Source organism: Sciurus carolinensis, chromosome 15 (genome assembly GCF_902686445.1).
Source record: "Sciurus carolinensis chromosome 15, mSciCar1.2, whole genome shotgun sequence".
Taxonomy (NCBI): Eukaryota; Metazoa; Chordata; class Mammalia; order Rodentia; family Sciuridae; genus Sciurus; species Sciurus carolinensis.
In genome coordinates this window covers 27,548,184-27,570,156 of record NC_062227.1, presented here as the reverse complement: position 1 = coordinate 27,570,156, position 21,973 = coordinate 27,548,184, and the positions used below count along the sequence as shown (strand labels likewise).

Below are 21,973 nucleotides of genomic sequence, written 5' to 3'. Positions count from 1 at the left end.
TTAGCGCTAACCCCTTCCTCTTTTCAGAACTAGAAAGAACAGGGATTTCCTCAGGTGAACAGAAGGAAATAGGTTGATGTTCAAAGTGGGTGACAGTACTAGGGACGGTCGTGTAGATATTTTTAACATGCTAATGCGTACCTGCCAGACTGAGCTACCAACCTCCAGGTGGGCTGGCAAAGCTACGCAGGTTTGGAAGGAACAGGGAGCTTGTCACAGATTCAGAAGCTTCAGGGAGGCTGAAGAATCTGAGAGCACAGAGGCAGTCAAAGGATTCCGGGCAGATGTCGGATGACGGTTCAAACCAACAACGCAGGCTGAAGGCATGGAGGGAAGGGACTACTCAAAGCACCTCAGGTGTACAGGGATGGCAAAGAGGTAGTCTGCATCTCCTTGAGGCTGACGCTGGACCGAGCGCTTCACAGGCATTCCTTCAGATACCTTTTGAACATCCTTCCATGGGAGGGACAGAGAAGATAGAAAAGTATACCAGAAGGCTATAGGCATTTTGAGAAATGTTCACACAATGCTTTGGGACTTCTCAGGAGGAAGAAATAGTTTATGGCATCAAGAGAAGCTAAATTTGAGAGGATGGTTTAAAAGAATGAAGCCTTTTTTTCTAGTGCCGTCCTCCATTAGATTGTAAAATCTATTAGGCTAGGAGTCTGAATGACTAATATAGCCCATGCTTTGCACATAGTAGGTGGCCCAAAATAATAATATCTAACACGTAAGGAGCACTTATAGCGTACTAGGCTCTGTGCTGAGTGCTTCATGCACATATTTTCTTGAGTTTTCACAAGTGTTCTTGAGGTGGGAGATAGCATGGTCCCTATGTAACTGATGAGGAGACCGAGGCACAGAATGGTGAATATTGTTCCCACAGTAATACACATAGGAGTGACAGAGCTATGATTTTGAGTTCAGATAATCTAAACAGAACCTGAGCCTTTTAGCAATGTGCTGAGTCTTTGCTGACTGAATAAATGAATAGGAGATGGTAATGCAGAAGTATAGGGCAGGGGACAGCAGCAATGAAGACCTTGAGGTATTATGACTGTACGTCACCAGATATAGCCAGCACTCTGTTTTCTGGGCATATGCTGGTATTACATTTCTATGCCTCTTTAAAATTAGCTGTGATCATGCAGAATGCTTCAGCAATGAGATATGAGTGAAGGCCAGGTGTCTCACGGGAAGTAGTGCTCAACTTGCCACCATCTCTTTCTGTGATTCGGTGATCGTGGAAACACCTGTTGAGATGGAACCTCTGTCATTCTGAGTGTGTGAGTGACTACACTGAGCAGAGCCTCATGCCAAGTCATGATATCGTGGGTGAGAAATAAACTGTTGAGATCTGCTAGCTGTTTATCAACAGAGCATAACCTAGCCTATCCTAGCTGGGACATAAATTGGTACCAGAAATGTAACAAGAACAACAAAAGTCCCTAAACCTGTATGCCTATGGCTTCAGGATGTGGTAACAGGCAGTAAAGTGATTGTTCTTAGATACTGAAAAAGTGTTGATCCATGTTATGCAGCAATGAATCATTTGGTAGACTATTTCCTTGAATGGTAGATGATATAAAAATGCACTCATAGCTCTAGACAAAGCAGTGTCAATACCATGGGTTGGTTGCTGTTGGCAACCTTTGACAAGGCATAACCTAGCCTGTCCTAGTGGGGACATAAATTGGTACCAGAAATGCAACAAGAATCCCTAACAGTATATGTCTTTATATCTGTAAAAAATAAACTCAGAAAAAATGGTTATATTTCAAGTGGCAATGAAAGAGAATAAGGAGAATCTTAGATATTTGTGGACCTGTAGGATTAGAAGAAGAAACTGATTTCAAACTAAGTCATAAAAGGTAAATGTGAGAGGGGTTTGGGCGATGAAGACATGTGAAAACTACCCCTTCCTGCAAAATTCAAATCAAAGATATGGCCACTCCATTGCTTAAACCTCGGAATGGATTCAGAGAATTTAGCATGAAGATGCAATTAAGCCAATCTCTCTGATTAGGCAAAATGATTCACAAAGCAGTTATTAAGTGTGATTCTCTTACTTAGCCTGAGAATATGTAAGACAGAGGTATGGGGATAGGAAGGCAAATGAACTGAGTAAAAATGATAACTGCATCTAGGGATTTGTCAGTGTGGCGACCGGTATAGGGAACTCACTGGAGTTAACATCTAAGAAGAAACTGTATGTTTAAGAGAGTTGTACTACCAACCCTCGCCCCCGCCACCGAAAAAAAAAAAAAACTCCCCCAAAACAAAAACGTGAGCCTAGATCAAAAGACAACTGGAGGGATAACTGGAGGAGTCCTGGAATGCCTCTTGGGCTCCTAGGGAACACACATTCCCATTCCCTATGTGTACTACAGATATGGTCAAAGGGGATAATAGAAATGGAAGAGTTCTTCCAGAGCAGGGAACCAGGACATGTGGAGGACAATGGACCTGGATGTTGCTCCCAGGGAGTAGAATTGCAGCCTGATCAAGAAACTTTCTGTCCCCCAAGGTACAGAGCTTATGGAATCTTGCCCAGTGAGATTGCAGAATGTTATGGATCAGTGGTTACTGTTATTTTCCATCTTCTCCCTTCTAAATTGGGAATGTTTATTGTGGATTATTTTGTTCGTGTTCTACTATTATATATTGGATATGTGGGAGGCAGATAAATTTGTCTTTTTGAGTTTGCCTGTCTCAAAGATACACCTGGACCAAAGCAAATATGACGGTGTATCATTCTCTGTTGTCCACACTATCATATATCCGCCACAGACCATAAACTTGGAGGTTGATTTGTGCCAGGATAGGACAAAGCTTTCAATTTTTCCCCTTTAATAGTGGAGCATGAATATATGTTGCTTGCAGGGGAGAGAGTGAGCTAAATATTTAGTGTCAGGAAGGATGGACTTTGGTAGGCTGCTTGTCAAATGTTGTTTGTGTGTTTGTACCTGGGCACATGGTAAGGTTGCCTGTCTTGGACTCTGAAGTCAGACTTTGCAATGTCACAAGCTTTTGTCAATTGAGTGGGAAGGGAAGTGATCTGTTCTGCTTCCAAGTGCCAACTTTACAGTCCAGTGCTTAATTCACCCTGTGCTCTTATCCCTGCATGTCTTTGATACGGTGCATCTGGATACACCTTGCCCTGGGCAATTATGATAAGCAGAGTTTCCTACTGACCCATGGTAAGCATGTGGCATAAGCAAGACATAAATTTTTGTTTTTGGAAGCCTCTCTGTTTTGGTAGATGTTTCTTACACTCATCTTAATCTAGCCTATCCTAATGAGCACACATCTGAAACCTGAAAAACAGAAACTGAGAATAATTAGTATCTCAGTTCCATTGAAGCATAGAAAGTTTGTAGAAGGACAGCAGGAAAGGATATCTCAGAGGAGAATGGAGATTCTCTGAAACTTTTGAATGTTATGTTGAGGACTTTGTGCATAGACAGAATGGAAGTCAGAAATGATGTTTTCAGTAACCTGGTAGAAAGTCTTTGGAAGGAGTTGAAACAGAGAGGTTTGTGCAGCAAGAGAAATCTGTCTTTTTAATCATTCAACAGAGAAATAATGAAGCTCTAAAGCTCAAAGAGGTAAGAAGAGAACCGCAATGTTTCATGACTGTATTTAGGGAAATGGAAATTCTACTGATAGAAGGAGAAGAGCCAAGAAAAAAAGTGATATCTTTATATTTAGGGAACACTGGGTTATTTGGGTACCTTCATGTCTTATCTATCTGCTTGCTTAGCTTGAAAATATAGGATCAAGGTACATGTTAAAAATATGTTGCTTATCTTATGGTGAAGTCTTAGACTTTTCAGCCTGGAAAAATACCATATAGATATTCTGTTCATTTTGCTCAGCTCAATGCAGATTATCAAAGCACTCAGAGAAATGCAATTCAAGATGTTTTAAAGTTTCTCTAAAAAATTCCAAATTAATTTATTTAATAATTAATAACTGCATCTAGAAGTTCTTCCTTGTAGGTAAACTACAATTCCTTGAACTGCAGTTGTGATTTCCTCCTGTTTGATCTATGGGTACTTTTCCCATATCATGTGCATCCTCTCTAAAGATACATTTATTTAGGACTTATACTGAGCCTGCTTCCAAAAAGGATTAGAGGCATCTTCTAATATGTCTGCCTAGGCTTCTTTTTAAAGCAGCTTTTCTCATTCCTGCATGGGGTCCTGCCATCTGGGTGCAAGATGAAAAAAAATTTTTTAATGATATAAAATGAAAGTCAAACTAATAACTTGAATTATGCTGATAAAATAGTAATTCATAATATAAAAGAAAACAAACATAAAACAAAAAAATTTCCCTGTGTCAAGTAAAGATTTTTCCAACCAGACAAAAATTCTGACTAAAATTGTTACTATGATTTGAATATGTCCCCACAAAGTTCACCTGTTGGAAACAACCCCCAAAGTCAGATGTTACTGGTGTTCAGAAGGTGGACCCTTGGGAGGTGAGGATTAGATGAATTCATGGGGGTGAGACTTCCATGGTGACATCAGTTAATTTATAAGATGAGAAAGAGAAAACTGAGGTAGCATGCTTCTTCTGTCTCACCACATAATGCACTTTGCTTTGTTATGACACAGCAAGAAGGTCCTCATCAGAGGCTCAAACCATGATTCTGGACTTTCTTCTCTTTAGAACTATAAGCCAAATAAACTTCTATTCTTTATAAATTACGCAGTCTGTGGTATTCAGTTACAGCAACAGAAAACAGACGAAGACAACCATCAACTTTAATATCTCTAACCTCTGAATTTTAAGTTTCTTTCCTTTCTGGAGAGTCTGCTTTTTAGATTCAAGTGTGTGTGTGCATTATAAAATCTGGAAAACAGATTTTAGTAAAGCACGTAATAAATCTGCTGAAACCAAGGTATAAATGATTCATGCAATACTTAAACATTATAGGTACAGAATAAATGTTTACTGCATAATTACATGAATATGATTTCTGATTATAATTAGGGTGCTCTCTTTAGCTGGTTGTCTGCACTTTAACAGGGAACATAGATATTAAATTGAAGGAATAGGAGCCAGCAGATAGGCAAGGCAAAAGTATTTAAGGCTCTTTGCAAATAGCAGTCTTCTTCACAGGACAGTGAGCAGTGCCTTTGATCAGAATGACCTAAGGAGAATGGGGAAACTTCATTTCCAGACCCTCCTGGGTCTTTCTCTGCTCACATCTCTGCCCAGTGCCTTGTTTACACAGCCCTGTGTGGCTGATGGTTACTGATGGGAAGTCTGGTCAGCAGTCATGTGAAAAAGGATCAGATTATACATATAGGGCAAGTCCCAGAACACATACGGGTGTCAGATTAGTTATCACACTTGTCCCCACTCCTACAAAGCTGAACCCAGGTTCCTAAGAGGCCATCTCTTCTCCTAGTGTCCTTTGTTAGCTGATGGCTTTGTGCAGTTCTATCCTTTGGTCATTTGGTTCTTCATTCCTTCACCTCAGGTGAAGCCCAAGTCAAACATTCTCAAAGTCTTTCCAGTGTCAATGCATGTCTGCTCTAACCCTTCCAGGTGAGACCCTACTTCCTGGAGCTGCTGACACCTCCTCAGGTCCATTCCTCATTCCCACCATAGGCTGGGAATGTCCTTTTTCTGGGCGCCATGTCTCAGATGTTGACACCCAGTTGGTTTTCCTTTTCCTTCAATTAAAAACCTCTTTAAAATAGTTCATATTCTATCCAGATTTCTATCTTTTCTGCCTCCAAGACCTGGGCTCAGATTTTAGCATTCAACCAGTAATTAATAGGTTACATTGGGTGTTATTTAGTCTCTTCAAGATTCCTAATTTGCAAAATGGGCAAAATGTGTATAGAGTTGTGTGATCAGATGAAAACACATAGGTAAAGCCCTTGGCATTCAGTCAGGCACTCAGAACCTGGTTAGACACAAATATCTTTCCTACTTTTTATTCTCTTTGTTCCAACTCTCTTAAAAGGATCTAAACCAAACATGGTGGTGCATGACTGTAATCCCAGGGACTCGGGGGGCTGAGGCAGGAGGATCATAGGTTCAGAACCAGCCCCAGCAATTTAGTGAGGCTCTGAGAAACTTAGTGAGACTCTGTCTCAAAATAGAAAATAAAAAGGGCTGGGGATGTGGCTCGGTGTTTAAGCATCCCTAAGTTCAATCCCTGGCGTGTGTGTGTGTGTGTGTGTGTGTGTGTGTGTGTGTGTGTAAATCTAGACTTTCTTTCATTCTTTTGCTTCCTTTAAAGACACATGAGTAGTTCTTTCTTCTCTGTGATCATGGTCCTTGTAGGGACAGTTTGATCTATGCTGGTGTCCTTCCAAAATAGGTTTTCTAAAGACCAATTGTACAACAAGGGACTACAGTGTGATATAGACTGCAGTACTCACACAGTCTGCATCATTTGGAGGAGAACATTCTTATCCCAATGAAGGAACAAGTTTTTTACAGCTGGGCATGAAAATCAGGTACTGAATATAAGAGATAATTTCTTGTCCTAGTTTCCCCTCTTCTTTCAATCAGGCTTATTTCTACAGGGGTTGGAAAGGTATTGAGATGGTATGCCGATGAGAAAGTGATAATTTATCAGTGAGTGAGAATTATGTCTCCTATTTTAAACTTCTTTCCACTTTGTGTTACTTTGGAAAGCAGGAGGGGAGTAGGAAAGATGGAGGATACTATGGGAAAGTGTTGTGGTCAGGGAAGGATGAGAAACAGCTCTGAGTTTACATCATGGAGGATGTAGTTTCACAACTCCATAGTGTCGCACTGTGTTATTCTGTTCTCTGTACTATTGGATGCAGCATGACAATTATACTGAGGGATAGGTAGGAAAAGCACAGAAAAGCATTTAAGGAAAAGCAGACAGCAAAGGAAACCAGAGGCACTTCATATCACTAGGACAAAGATAGGATGATATATATTGCCATATTCTTAAATATGGTTCACATCTTTGAGAAAAAATAGCGATGCTCCCATCTCTACCACTCCTCCTCTTTTTTTGGGAAGAGAAGGAACAGGAGGAACAGTCGGTGGGTAGGAGGGGCATGTGGAATGTGAGGAACAGGCAGAGGACACAGTGTGTCTAGAGAGAAAAAAGTAACTTATACAGAGACAAAGAGACTTCAGCAAGAGGCTCCAGTTTGGGGCTTCTGATGTACAATCAGTTCATTTAACATCTTCAGAATTAAAGTTGAAGGAGAACACCTCTCCTACTTCTTCTCCAAGTATTTTATTTATCAAAGCAATGTCCTTTTGTCTTTAACTGTGAACTGCTGGGTTCTCTGTGCTTTATCCTTATAGTTTACACATTGGTGCCAAAAGGTTCCTCAGAGACTTTTCAGGTAGACTAAAAATAGCTTCTGTGGACATCCAGGATCTATGAGTTGAGCTTGGTGGAAAAGGTGATGGGTGATCCCATCAATGTTGGGATCTGTTAATGCTGCCTGCCATGGGTCTAGGGGCAGGTTGGGGCAGGGAGGGGAGAGTTATGGTAGTAGTCACCTGAGTGGTGCCATCATGCTAAAGGCCTGGGACTCTCATGCTTTTGGGGATATTCAGCGATGTTAAACCAGTTACCAAAAGCTCAGAGCTATTTAGTCTTTTATCAACTTATCTAAAACACCCGCCTCCACTCCAAGTAAATGGTTCAGGACCCTGGGAAAAAGTGAAGATGAAGAGGATTAACCATCCTGAAAATGAAAACTGTCTTCCTTTGAGGCATTTAGAATTGAAAATAAACCTTCCAGAAGCTTTCTGTTAGACACTTTATCAAAATTTCTGGGAGCTCTGACTGGCCCTCTCACAAAAGCCTGGGGCCCTTCTTGCCAATTTCAGAGGAGTTTCAAAGTCTCTAATAGCAAAGGCTGATTATTTCTTCCAGGGAAAAAGAAACAATTTTTTAGTGCCTGGATGAAAAGACAAACAAGCATGGAGAAATTCAAAACTGTTATTTGTCTCAGATTACTGGATCTTTGAATTTAACTTAAGGATCTCTTAAATGACAGCCCACTTAATATCATTTTTGAAAAATCCCTTCTACAGTAGTATATTGAATAAAAATTCAAGATGGGATTTGGGCATGATCTTAACTAATCATGGTAGCAGACAGTAGTCTCAGTTCCAGAATAAATAGCCTATTACAGAAAATCAGGTAAAAGACTTAAGTTCTTCATCAGAGCCAAGCTGTGGTGACATGCTTTGAGGAAATTCTGGCCACCAAACTCTTCTACTTGTCTGAAAATCAACTATTAAATATTCAGAAGCTCCTTATGAAAATATTAATATTCTGGGGCAATATGCCACTTCAGATTAACTGTAGAAGAAGGAAAAGATAGTGATGAAGTGGAAGGAATTGTTGATGGCTATGGAATAAGAGAAAAGAATGAAAGAAACAACTTTTGGAGTGTAGTAGTTGAGGACTTCAGCAGACCAAAGACAGACTTTGTTGTGTTAAGTCTATTCTTAACTCCAGAATGTTCCATAGATGATCCAATCACCACTATTAAGTAGTTGATGAAAACCAACCCCCACTGGTAAACCCTCAAGACACCATTGGAAAAGAGAAAAGGGAAAGAATAAAGAAAAACAATGTAAGAAAGTGGAGGAGGGCTTTCTCTTTGAAATTTCTGAGAGAAGATGGGTGTTGAAAACCTCAAATGAAATGTTGTCCCAATCTCACTTGACTAATTTTAGTTGTCTTGGTTCATAGCTATGATTCATCCCTAAAGCTGTGAATTGCTGAGGAGGAAGGAGGAAAAAAATTGACTTAAATGTCAAAGAAGTAGGAACATAAATATAGTTTTCTTTTATGGGGGAACTAGAATTCTAGGATATGGGTATCTTTTTTTTTCTCATGAGCGACCAAATGCTTCAAACTTCTAGAAAAATAATGATCTCCAGTCAAAACATCAGCAAAGAATAAAAGACAGAATTAATTATGAGTCATATCATGTCTGAATTTTTGCCTCCCTATCTCCTTGAGTATCTTCTCAAATCTCATTAAACTAGAAATCATTAATAACCATTATGTGGTTGAGTATTATAGAAGCTTAATATGCGGACTATAATGATAAGTGGAACTGAAAAGGCAGGTGAGGGAAAAATGAATGGTGATAAGTGGAACTAAGAGAAATAATTCCAGGAGTGGGGTGCTTACAGAGAGAAGAAAGATGTGTATGAATGCTGGTCAGGTGCTCTCTTGCCTGCTAAAGAAAGGGGATTCTAGAGATGGTTCAATGAAACTCCATTCTAAGTAAAAAAAAAAAAAAGTTTTTCAATTTACAAGATGTTCCTAGTAAACTGGTTCATTTTGAATTTCCATATGTTAGCAGTTATAACTCACATTCAATTCCATGATTTTACTCTCTGAAGTGACTGATCCTCTCGGCTCTCAGTCTCTCCACTGTCTGTGTGTTTGCCTCTTTTGGCTCTTAAAATTTTGGGAGTAAAAGAAATATAGAATGGTTATAAAAATATGATCCAGGACATTAGAGGAAGATGACGTTGTACCGAAGGCAAATGAAAGAAAAAGAACTCCGAGGGTTTCAGAGTGGATTCTCCACACCCCTGGCGCTAAGAGGAGAGGAACCCCAAGGTGCGATGGTAAATGATGATTTTGGCGCCTGTCTCAGCCTTCCTCAGAGTGTTCTCCTCCTCTTTCTCATAGCTCTGCTCCTTTCGGTTCTCCTCACACCTGTGTATTGCTGTGAGCAGCAGCCACCTACCTCATCGCCCAGGACCCCAGGTGTCCCGCCCAGTGCATCTTCATGCTAACATAACAGGACTCTCAGCAGGTGGCAGGGATGCTGGAGGCTGCAGATATAGTTTCCATGTGAGGAAACTGAGACTTTAAAGATCTAAATGACTTTCTGTTCATCTTATTTTCTCATTTGCATCTTCTAGAAGATGTCAACTAACACCATGACTGTGCCTACCTTTTATTATCTCCAGTTGAGAGCTTTTTAAGGTCCATCAAAGATATTTGTTAGAAGGGTCTTTGGACACCTTTATTTCATACTATCTTGGCCCACTGGCATTTAAAAAAAAAACAAATTTAGTTGTTTTCAGACTGAACATATTTAATTTTCTGAACCTCTGCTAGGTGTGTCAAAGTACAATGAAGACTGGTTTTAATTTTTTAATTCCACAATCAACCTTTATCTTGTACACCCATCATATAGGTTGAATTGTGTCCCCCAAGTAGAAATCTTGAAATCCCAACTCCCTGTGTCTGTGAATGTGACTTGCACTATAGTAGTAAGAAATGGGGCCTTTCCAGATGTAATCAAGCTTAGCTAGAGTCATCCAATGACTGGTGTCATAAGAAGACCGCCATGTGAAGATACAGAAGGCACAGTGCCATGAGACAACAGAGACAGAGCCTAAAGGGTGGCAGCTGCTGGCCAAGGATTAGCCGAGCTTTGCTGGCTACACCAGAATCTAGGAAGAAACAGGGGAGGACTGTACTCCACAAGTGTCATGGGAGCATGGCCCTGCTGACACCTTGATCTCAGACTTCCAGCTGCCTGAACTTGCCACAGTAGGATGCTATTGTTCAATCTCCCCAGTTCTGGTACCTTTCTGTGATAGTCCTGGGAAACTAATGCATAAAGGCACAAAGGAGAGACAACTGGAAATGGAAGGAAAGAAGGGAGAGTTTCTTTTTGTGGGTTGGTTTACTAAGGTACTGGCATTAATTTTTGATTAACATAACCTGGAGTAATTCCATATGGTCCCTTGAAAGAAAATCCATGAAGGAACTCTCCCTGTCCAGTTGTTTTAAGTATGATACACTTTGCTATTTAAATACATTTTCCTCATAGACTTGTTCACTGTTTTTCTTTTTCCTTTCTAAAATATAGTTTTAGAGGTTAATAGAATTTTATTTTATTCATTTATTTATTTATATGTGGTGCTGAGGATCGAACCCAGTGCTTCACACATGTCGGACTAGCGCTCTACCACCGAGCCACAAACCCAGCCCTCTTTTTTCTTTTATTAGAGTTTTACGGTTATACATAGCAGAGGGTCCACTCCTGACAAATTCATACATGCATAGGAATTGATTTCAGCTCATGATCCCCCTTCCCCTCCCAATTGCCTCTCCCTTTCTCCTTCTTCTACTCTACTAGATTTCCTTTCACTCATCTATTAGTTTGTATTTGATTGACTTGTCCACTGTTTTTCAATGTTCTTGGTTAACAATCTGCTCTGTTTTCCTTGATCCAATTTCTTTGGCCTTTTCTGTTTTATTTATTTTATATTTTAATATTTTATTTTGTAATATAATAAAAATGAGTGAATAGTAACATGTATTTCATCAACATATGGAATCAAAGGTACTTTAGAAATACTTATTATCTGTAATGTTTTTCAGGTCCAAATGGAATTATATCTCTAGATCCAAGGCTCTGATTTACTCTCTATAAATAACAATATTTAAATCAGGTTTTGCGTAAAATAATTTCCATAGTTTCCTTTGTAATGCTGTTCTCTGTTTACAAATAACACAAATGAAGGTAAAGACTACTTATAATCTTATTTTTCAAAACAAAACATAATATGTACAGATCATATTTTTCAAAACAAAAAAAAAACACTTTTAAGGTCTTATAAATTTTAATATGTACAGAGTGCCCAAATTTAAACATGACTATCCAGAAACCCCTAATCTTCATATCACCTAATTTTCAAGAATGATCACATTCTATAAACTTCTCTAAGGTATCTGTCTCTATTATATTACTCAATTATCAAAAGTATTCAAGTCTTTTAAGGAAGCATTCCCCTGCAATATTTTGTGGTTGAACAAAGGTCTAATGGATCCTCTCTTTGGTCAGAAATCTTAATTTTTCCAGAAACCATTCTAGGTTGTTTGGAACCCTCCTTGAGGGTGAGAGGTTCAGCTGTGATCAGCTCAGAGTGTACCTGGGTGTGCCTGTCTTTGAAGACACTAGGGCCTACAAGTCAGGTCCCATGTCAAAATCAACAGGCAGCTTCCTGTATTACAGCACTCCATCTGCAGAATTTTTCCTACCCCACTAACTCTTGGAGACACGGGATCTGATCCGAGGTGGTAATGCAAGGCACTATCAAGAGCACTGTATTCGGACTACTTACTTGAGCGTGGTGAGTTCTGTGAGGGATGGCTGGGTCGCCTTGAGATAGCTTTCTCTTCGTGCAGCAACTTTGGGAGAAGGCTTGGGACTTGTGTCTGAGTCCCCACTGTCTTCATCCCCCATGGCCTTGATATAGCTGCCACTTCGCATTCTTCGGCATGGAATTTCATCGTCCCTGCCTCGAGGGGTGTACCCCGTCCATTCATCTTGAGGAACCTAATCAGATACAAAACACATAATTCACTTCTTGGAAAATTCCATTTTTTTTTTGTTTTCTTTCCTGGATTTTATATGACCCCGGATATAGGTAATAGAGATAAGTATCTAAAACTTTAGATAATAACCTTTCAATAATGTTTTACTGTGATTGATTTGACAATATTTGGAAGGCAGGAAGATCAATGTCACAATCTTTAAAAAAAAATCCTGGGACATTACGAAAAGTTAAAACATTGGCTCTGATTCATTTACACTTCTCAGTTTACTCACACAGATAACAGGTGAATCTAAGCAATTAGAAAGGAAAGCTTTTTTTCTTTGGTACTGGGGATGAAACTCAGGGGCACTTAACCACTGAGCCACATCCCCAGTCCTTTTTATGTACTTTATTCAAAGACAGGGTGTTACTGAGTTGCTTAGCACCTTGTTTTTGCTGAGGTTGGCTTTGAACTTGAGATCCTCCTGCCTCAGTCTCCCTAGCTGCTGGTATTACAGGCATGCACCATCATGGGGGTTGAACCCAGGGCTTTGTGCATGCAAGGCAATCACTCTACCAACTGAGGTATATCTCCAGTCCAGGAAAGTAGTTTTATTTGAGCTTTTCAATGACATGTTTTCAATTGTCATTTAAGATTCAAGAATGTTTTCTGATTTATCTATGCCTTCTCTGTACTGTCCATCTTTACCATCTCATATCCAGTCTCTCTTCTTCCTAACTAGTGGTCTATACCAGCTGCATTTACTTTCTAACCACCTCTTGTTTCTGAACTCCTCTTCAATTTGGATTCAGCCTCCATAGATCTGTGAAAAGCATGCTTTGAAGTTTTCTAATGATATTCTTGTGAAAACAAATTGCATATTCTTTGCTTTTATGGGCACACACATCAAACCTCTTAAGAACATTTGTTCTGTTGGCAGTCGGGTTGTTCTGCTTACCTGGGATAGCTTCTAAGCCAAATCATTCTTTTCCTTTAGCTTTGTTGGATCCTACTCTAAGCCCATAATTGTGGGGACCACCCAAGAAAGTGTTCTTAGTGCAGCACACTGTCTTCTTTCTATAATAATTTCTTTCTAGTTGAACATGACATTACACTACATTTTAGAGGCTTCTTTATGATAGCCTTTTTAATTCCTTTTACATTTTCCATCTCAACTTGAACTTAACCTAGTTCCTGTTGAATCTCATTCCCCCTCCATTTGATGCAAGAAATGCATGATCACACTTCTCCATCAAATGGTGATAAATTGCAATGCTGCACAGACAACAGAAGAGGGAGGAGACTGGTTCTTGCCCTCAACAGGTTTATAACAGAGATGAGAAAACAAGTCTAAATAAATTTGGGAACAGTTTAGCAATTTGAAGATATATTACTGTAAATGGAATATGTACCCAAGAGACATTAGAAACAGGAGTTAATAATGGTGCTGGGGGAAGGAGAACGCAGGTTTGCCAACTGGCCCAGTGTGCAATGAGAAGATAAAATGACATTTAATATTTTGATACTATTTACTGGTTATCCACTAAAATGACACAGTGTGTCACTGTTAACATTTAACTATGCTAAGGAATTTGTTTATGGGAACTTGTTTCATTGATACAACATCCTGTGTATTTTTCTGTATTTCTCAGGAAGCTGAAGTAACTTGCCCCAGGGCACATAGCTAGTCATCAGAAGCACTGGGATTCAATGTCTTTTGGTTTAATTTCCACAAATCAGAATCTAATGAATTTTATGATTCATAAGTGAATCCAAAATCTAAAATGTTAAGGAAAGTGTCCATGATGGCAAATACAAACATCAGACATAGCTTTCTAAGTATTACAGAGTCTATGAGGTGAGAATAGATGTGACACTAAAGGAAAAGCACTATTATTTTCTCCTTAAATTATCAATCCAGGTCTATAACTTGCAGCTTTATGTTGAGAAGCACCAGACTGAATACAAGCTACAACTCACAAACTTGAAAACAGCAATTTGTATTTTTTTTTTTGGGGGGGGGGTGCTGGGGATTGAACCCAGGGTCTTGTGCTTACAAGGCAAGCACTCTACCAACTGAGCTATCTCCCCAGCCCCAGTTTGTAGTTCTTTTTCTAACAAACATTTTTAGTTGTAGATGGACACGATAACTTTATTTTACTTTCTTATATGTGGTGCCGAAGATAGAACCCAGTGCCTTGCATGTGCTAGGCAAGCACTGTACCACTAAGCCACATCCCCAGCCCACCAGTTTGTAGTTCTTATTCTGCAAGGCACTTAGCAGAATTGAGCTTGGCTATGCAGTTTGTTTATTTAACAAATTGTTATGTTGTGCTTCCTGTGTACAGTCTATTCGAAATGCTTTATGTGAACTCACTTGATCCATGCAGTGGAGGGATAGGATTGTTATTATTCTCATTCTGCAAATGAGGAAACGAAGGTTATGGAACTTGCCCCAAATTACAGCTCCAAAGGTGAGAGTTTCAGTGGTGCAGCTCCTGGGGCTCTGCTGTTGGCCAGTATTTGATAGAGCCTCTCCTTCTAGACTGTGGTCTGTGGTGCCCACAGAACTCGACAGTTAAATTCCTTGACACCTACATAATCCATCACATTTGTTGTAGTTGCCATTTATTAATTATGTTAGTAGCAATGTAGAGTTTTTACTTTTCAGCTAAAAAGCATCAAAATCACCACAGCAACAAGGATTTTTTTAGGAAATTATAAATGTTGAGAACAGTCTTGTTTTCCTTCAATTGACAAGTGACTCATTGCACAGATATGATCATGTTCAGAACCTAATTATTGACTTAGCAAGTACATTTAAAAAATTGACTTGGTACAGGTAGGGTCATTAGATAATGCAACAAGCCCTTGCCATTCCTCAGCACCAATGCAAAGTTCATAAGCATTGCTCTCTGGAAGATGTCAGAGACTGATGTCTAAATGATTATTAATATTGCTTATGGAAGAAAAACATGATAAATTTCTGTTTAGGTGCTTTTCAAAGTTAGTTTATGGTAGAAACTTTTGGGGCTAGAAACAGTCCGTAATTGTTGCTAAGGGAACCAGCTGAGAATTATTTAATCTGTATACCTTTCAATTAAACATTCTTTTCAAATGGCAGCATCGAAGTACAGAAGCAACTTCCATCAGAGTGGAACATAAATACTCATATATTATTCATCTACCTAACAACATATAAAATAATACAGAAATCAGTCCTAGGACAAATGTAAAGAGACAGAAAATCAAGACCTTGGAGAAGAAAAACACTTGCTGATCCATAAAGATTTGTAAAATTGCTATAAAGGAGCTGGTTTTTATTTTAAGTCAACCTCCAAAGCAAGAGACAGACATTGCCTAGGTCCACAGTTTTAGAAGAAAACATACCAGTTCGTAAAGAGCACAAAGTGTAAAATGCTACCCCCTTTTGATAAGAAAGGACATTCCATGGCTGCAGCTGCTGTGACAGAGTCAAAGGTTGCTGTGTCTTTCCACTTCAGTGGTGCAGAGAGAAAAGATTTAGGGAACTCTAAAGAGAAGGTTGCCTTTGCAGCTGCCCGAGAAAGGCTTCATTGTTACTGGTGAGGATGTTTAGGGGACTGGAAGTCTTGGTAAGAGAGGGAAGCTGAAACAGAGAGAAAAGAGCCACTGAGCTTGCTGGTACCAGGCTAGTGGGATATCCTTGCTTGCTGGAACCATCTTAGGAGGTAGTTGAGCTCAACAAACATTCGAGAAATAATACAGTTTAAATTTTACAAAAGTTACGGATTAGAAAAAAAGGGTTATTTACATTTTAGTGTTTAAGCACTAACACTGAAATAAAGAGCTTTATTTTTGATAAAATGAGGAATGGTGAGTACTTACTATTTCAGGTACAGTTATTCTGAAACTTAAACTATGTGGCATCATTTAGAAGTCCTAAGACTGCCCCACCCAAGAAATGACCATGATGCAGTGCTATTATCCTCTAATTCCAGGATGAAGACGCTTCCTTCATTGAAATAGTATCATGGCACTGAATGACAGGCCATTCAAATGCATCATTCAGTCACAGAACAGGAGAAATAAACCACTACCTTACATGCTTACACTGTCAAAGTCTCCCTTCCTGCCTCCCTACCTTATTCCTTTACTTCTGTCAAGTATTTTTGATGGCTTACTTGCCAGCAGGGAACAATGCAAATGTTGATTCCATTCCACGGAACTTACATTCTAGGAGAGCTAGAAGAGGTAGATAATAGACAAGTACAGCAATAAATGAACAGGATAATTTCAGAAAGCATAAATGCTATGAGGGAAACAAGACGAGGCGATGCAACAGGTGGCTGCTTGAACTTGCTCTTCAGAGTGGCTGACCTGAAGAGGTAACATCTGAAAGGAGATCTGATGACCCAAGGAACCAGCCTTGGGAAGATCCGGGAGCAGAGTTTCCAGACAGAAGCCTCAGCCAGTGCCAAGTCTCTAGAGTACAAATAAATTTGTTGTAATCAAAGCCTAGGAATGAAAATGCCAGCCGGGCCAGAGAACACTGAACAAGAAAGGAAGTGACAGGAGGAGATGCAAGGTGCAGGACTAGGTCACGCAGCATCTTGTAAGCTCATCTCACATTGTCCTTCACAGCTGATCTCAGCTCTCCAAAGCTCTCTCTCCTGCTGCAGCCTAAATTAATCTGCTTTATGAAATCTATAGCATATACTATCTACCTAAAGGGTCAGCAAAATACAGCCTACAGATTCAAACTGGCCCACCATTTTTATAAATAAAGTTTTATAGATGCGTGGCCATGGTCTTTCAGTATTTGTTGTTTATGGCTAGTTTGAAAACTAGCTGAAGCTTAAGGGCAGAGTTGTGTGGTAATGACAGGGAATGTATAGCTCATAAAAAAAAGTTTGCCAACCCTAGATCCACATGATCCTATGCATACTTATTTGCATAATCACTAAATGGTTGTTTTATATGAGTTACTTGTTCCTTGTGTCCTTGTTTTATCTCTCTAACTACTCCATAAGCTCACTGAAAATTGGGAGAAGCAGTGTTGCTGAAGAGCTATGGGGGTGGGCTTCGCAATTACACTGCCCAGGTTTGAATTCCTGCTGGGCCAGTTACATCCTTGGGCAATTAATTAATTTCTCTGTGCCTCATTCTCCTACCCAGAATTATGTGTGGAATAAATGAGGTAATGCCCATAAGCACACAGGAAGTGCTTTTTAAAACTGGTCTGTTTTATGGTATTTATGGAGTTCCTCATGGAACTCACCCACCTTACTGAGCACACAGGTGTTCCCTAATTATAGATGATTTTGTCTTTTCAAGAAAATGCTGAGGCCTACTTTCATTGTTTATGGTAATGTAAGGGCAGACATAGCTGAGATTTACTAAGCAAAGCTTAAATTCCTAATGGACTGTCTACTCCAATCATTTCGGAGCTAGAGTTCCTCATCCGGAAGCACTCTACAGCCCTGCTCTGGACTGGGAGGGGAGTCTGTAGCTCTTGGGCCACCAGGGGCACACAGGCTTGCCTGGCTTCCAAGGGATCTAACCTCACATTCTTTAGTTTGGTTCACAGAAACCTTAGGGACAAGAAACCTCTGTGGTAACTATTTTTGTATTTGCAGAAGACTTTAAGGAAGTCTTGTCCCAACACCCAAACACTGTGCGTGACCTTGGGTTAGCCACTTCACTTCTTTGATTCAGTGTTTTCATCTGTAAGATGGAATGATGACAGATGTATAATGAACAAGGATAATGTGTGTGAACACAGTTTGTGAACCTCAAAGCACCTTAAAAATGTGGACAGAAAGGTTGGAAATATTTCTCTTCATGTTATTTTTTAAGTATGGCCAGTCAAAAATATCTTGGTGATGAAAAGTAGCTGACATCCTTCTATTCATTAGATATTCTAGCCTAAGACTATAAATGCAAGCAGATTACAAAGGTCATAATACACAAAAATATAAACATTTCTTTTATGGTAAGAACAAAGCTGAATGATATTGGCCAAATTATATTGTTACATTTTGGGCATATATGGATATATAATAATAAATCCCACCATTATGTACAAGTATAATGAACCAATAAAAATGTGGAACAAAAGAACAGAGCTAAATTGGTTGGTGGGCACAGAAAGGTATTTGTCTGTCTTCTGGGTCCTTTGGAAGTGAACTTGATCTTTTTCCCCCTGTAGATCAGTTGAAAGAAGATCATACTAAAGATAATATACTGTATTTTACAGAATCTAAGACACCAATGCAAACCACTCAATATTTTTTGGTGCAACCAAGAAAGAAATGCCACCAATTAAATCTGAGGCTCTAAGAATAAATGATGCACCTCAATTATCTGAGTTGCTAAAATGTGAAAAACATGGGTCTTAGAGTCAGTTAAAAATTCTTTATTTGTGAAAAGAAGAACAAGAAACAGGAGTATTTTGGGTTAGTAATTATAGAACTTAATGTTCATATTTAGTAGTGATCAAATTAACATTAATAATCAGCATTAATCTATTGTATGGTTTTGTAAGAAAAATCATATGTTTGTATAATGTCTCACAATCCTTACAGTTATTTTGAAAGACAGGGAGGATGGTATCATACTATTTTGAAAGACAGGGAGAACAGTATTATACTATTATAACTATGCTATTATAATAGCATAATATATTATACTTAAATAAAGAAACTGAGGTTCAGAGAATTCAGTAGGTAGTGTGGTGTAGCACCATGCCCAAGCTGGCTCTGCTGGTCACAAACCAGGAATCTTTTTCCTCTTCATATTTGTATGTCTTTTGGATAACAATTATTTTATGACAATCTACAGAACACATATTTCAGATAAGAGAAAAAATTCATAGGGCTTTTAGATCTGTCTGGAAGAAAAGTAAATTAATAAACAAATAATGGGTTACATGCCTTGAAATAAAAATGAAAAGAGCTACGATTTTAGAGATGGGAAGGTTTATTTATAAGAAACTCTCCCCAGGCACAAGTAGCTTGAGCACCCCACTGTGGCTGGACGGCCATCATTGACATGCAACTGACCATAGAAGTGCTCAGGCATTCTAGGCCAGCGATGGCCTAATAGTTGAGAGATGAAGCCATGTGGGTGTGACTCCTTGAAAGTGGATTATCTCAGGATGGGAAATTGGATGGTGAGGTTTGGAGTAATGAGAATGCGTGAGATTTTGGGAAATCTGAGAGCCACAAAAGGAATGGAGACACTTAGAAAGCCGGAGAGCTGAAATGGAGCACAGGTCCCGAAAATACACCAGGGCCGGCCAGGGCGATTCTGGATTGCTCAGATGCAGTAAGGGAAATGGATGAAGTTGACGCTGAGTGGCATGTGAGGCAAGGTTCTATGTCATCAGGAACCAAAGAAGCCAGGAAAAATAACTCAGGCATCTGACTGATTAGGAAAAAAGAGCTAAGAAGACGAGTGACTAAAATGTTATCAGTTGTAGGTGAGCATTTGCAGGGCAACCATCTAGCTGCTGTCAGTGGCTTTCTGAGGACAGGGCATTTCAGTGCAAGCAAACAGGTAAGGGCTGGGGTGTAACTCAGGGGTAAAGTACTTGCCTAGCCCTGTGCTTGGCCCTTCCTGAGCTTAACAGATCAAAAGAGGAAAAAAAAAAAAAAAACAAAACCCAAAAACCCAAAACCTGTATTTATGAAAGGAGAGCTGGGGACCTGACATTTATGGAATAGTCTGACCACTAGGGAATAACCTCAAAGGACTGGGAGCAGTACCTAGGGCACTGATTTTAATTTTCTCAGCCACCTTATAAAATGGGCACTACTCTTTCCATTTTACTGTGGCAGAACTGAGACTCCAAAAGGTAAAAATGACTTGCCCTAGGTCCTAATAACTAGCAGGAGTGAGTTAGTTTGCTTTGGTTAGGCAGCAAAGTTTTAAAAAATATCACCCTGCCTCTGATGAATCCATTCGTGATGACTGAGTGAAGGAACAAATAAACTTAAAAAAGGGAAGAGGGGGGAAAAAAGGAATAGAGTGCATGCTCCTGCATAACTGTACATTTAAAAAAAAAAAGAGTGTAACTATTAAAATAAGGATAAATATCACGTTGACAGGAATTGGCTAGCCCTGCTAACGAGGGTTTAAAATGATAAATACTCAAAATAATCATGAAGTGAAACAGCACTTGTTTCAGTTTTGTGGTGCCCTTTTCGGCTGTGGTCAGCATTACTGCTCGAACAAAAATGGACAGTTTGGAGGAAATTAAGGGAACCTGCAAGACAGCCACTCCTTTAAGGCCAAGTATCCCTACAGCGCTGAGCCTGTGTGAGGAGGCTTTGCTGTGGGTTTCGTGTTCCTGCCTCCAGCTGTTTCCAGAGATGGCTGAATGTGTTGGGCTTCTAAGCACTTTTAGTGGGCTCTCAGATTCCCTACTCACTCTGCTCCTTTGCATCTTCTTTGCAGCTGGGAGAACTGCTTTTCTCCTCCACACAGCTTTCACCTTGACAAATGCGACTTGGCTTAAGTGTCCCTGTAGCCTTTTTAGCTTGCTCTTCTCATAGCAAAAGCAGGAAAAAAAAGAGCAGGAATAGGAAGATTACAATGATGCGATAGGCAGATCCTAGGCACGATTGTCGTTTCCCAAACAGGATCAGATCTCCCTGGCAACCACCCTTCCTGACTCCCCTGGAGGCCCAAAGCTGATACAAAACTTAATTTGCTTGTGATTGCTTAAAATTCCCTTTTAAGGACAAAAGTAAATATCTACCTCTTTTAGAGTAGGGTTTATACCCTCTATGTAGTGTTTTTTACTGCTCTTGAAGGAACAGAACTTTGTGAACAGCAACATGCAGGGTGATTTGTTCACTATGCAAACCCCCCATGGGGTTATTCTCACCCATGAAATTTATACATATCTACAGGGTACCTGGTACCATAGCAGTTTCTGGGTAAACACACCAAAAACATTTTAGAAAACACAGTCTCTGCTTCGAAGGAATTTGCGAGTCTTAAATGGATCAATAAATTTGGAGAATGGATGAAGGAAAAGATTAAAAGAGCTTTAAAGCAGGTCAAGCTGATCTAGTAATAAATCTCAGTAGTTCTGAGTTACCTATTGGACTTGGAGTCTGTTCCCTATGTCCTCTTCACTGGGGGTGCAACTGTTCTTTGGGAGTGGAATATGTGTTAGGCGCCCGAGGGCCATTGAGCAATGGTGCTGCAGGAGCCTGGCAGGAAGTCCCCCAAGGGAGGGGAGGCTTCCACTGGCCTTTGAAGGCTGGTAGATAATGCCATTGACATTCAAGGGGGCACTGTCTTGAAGATGCCTTCGTAGCAACATATAAGGTAACCAAGTTACTAGACTCCAGCCGAATGTAAGGCCAGGAGGAGAAATGAACTTTTATTAGTTGTCTACCTTGTATCTTGACTGTCATGGATAGTTGTGGGTTTGCTCTGTACTCCACTCCAGCTTCTGGAGTCACATTCCATTGGTTCTACTTTGAGGAAACTTTCCTTCCTTACTTGAGACTGTTTCAGGAGTGACACAGAAGTCAATCAGCATGTAAGCTCCCCTAGCTTCATTCATGGCTTCCTCGCATGGCTCTGGGTCTCTGTGTGTGATCTAAGCCTGTTCAATCTACGAGGATCTTGGGACCTTTGCTT

The 21,973-nt window shown here is 39.8% G+C and overlaps 1 protein-coding gene across 24 annotated transcripts in view; it reads right to left on the bottom strand.

Annotated features, from left to right (window-relative positions):
* Dlgap1 (DLG associated protein 1) overlaps positions 1-21,973 on the bottom strand; it is an 879,880-nt gene that overhangs the window by 267,815 nt on the left and 590,092 nt on the right. For 17 of the 24 annotated variants that reach the window (XM_047526690.1, XM_047526689.1, XM_047526695.1 and 14 more), the window contains one exon: positions 12,139-12,353. In XM_047526690.1, the coding sequence (XP_047382646.1) occupies positions 12,139-12,353 (215 nt within the window). Of the gene's footprint in view, positions 1-12,138; positions 12,354-20,747; positions 20,862-21,973 lie in introns of all 24 variants that reach the window. The other 7 variants (XM_047526712.1, XM_047526713.1, XM_047526697.1 and 4 more) reach the window with 1 other exon arrangement.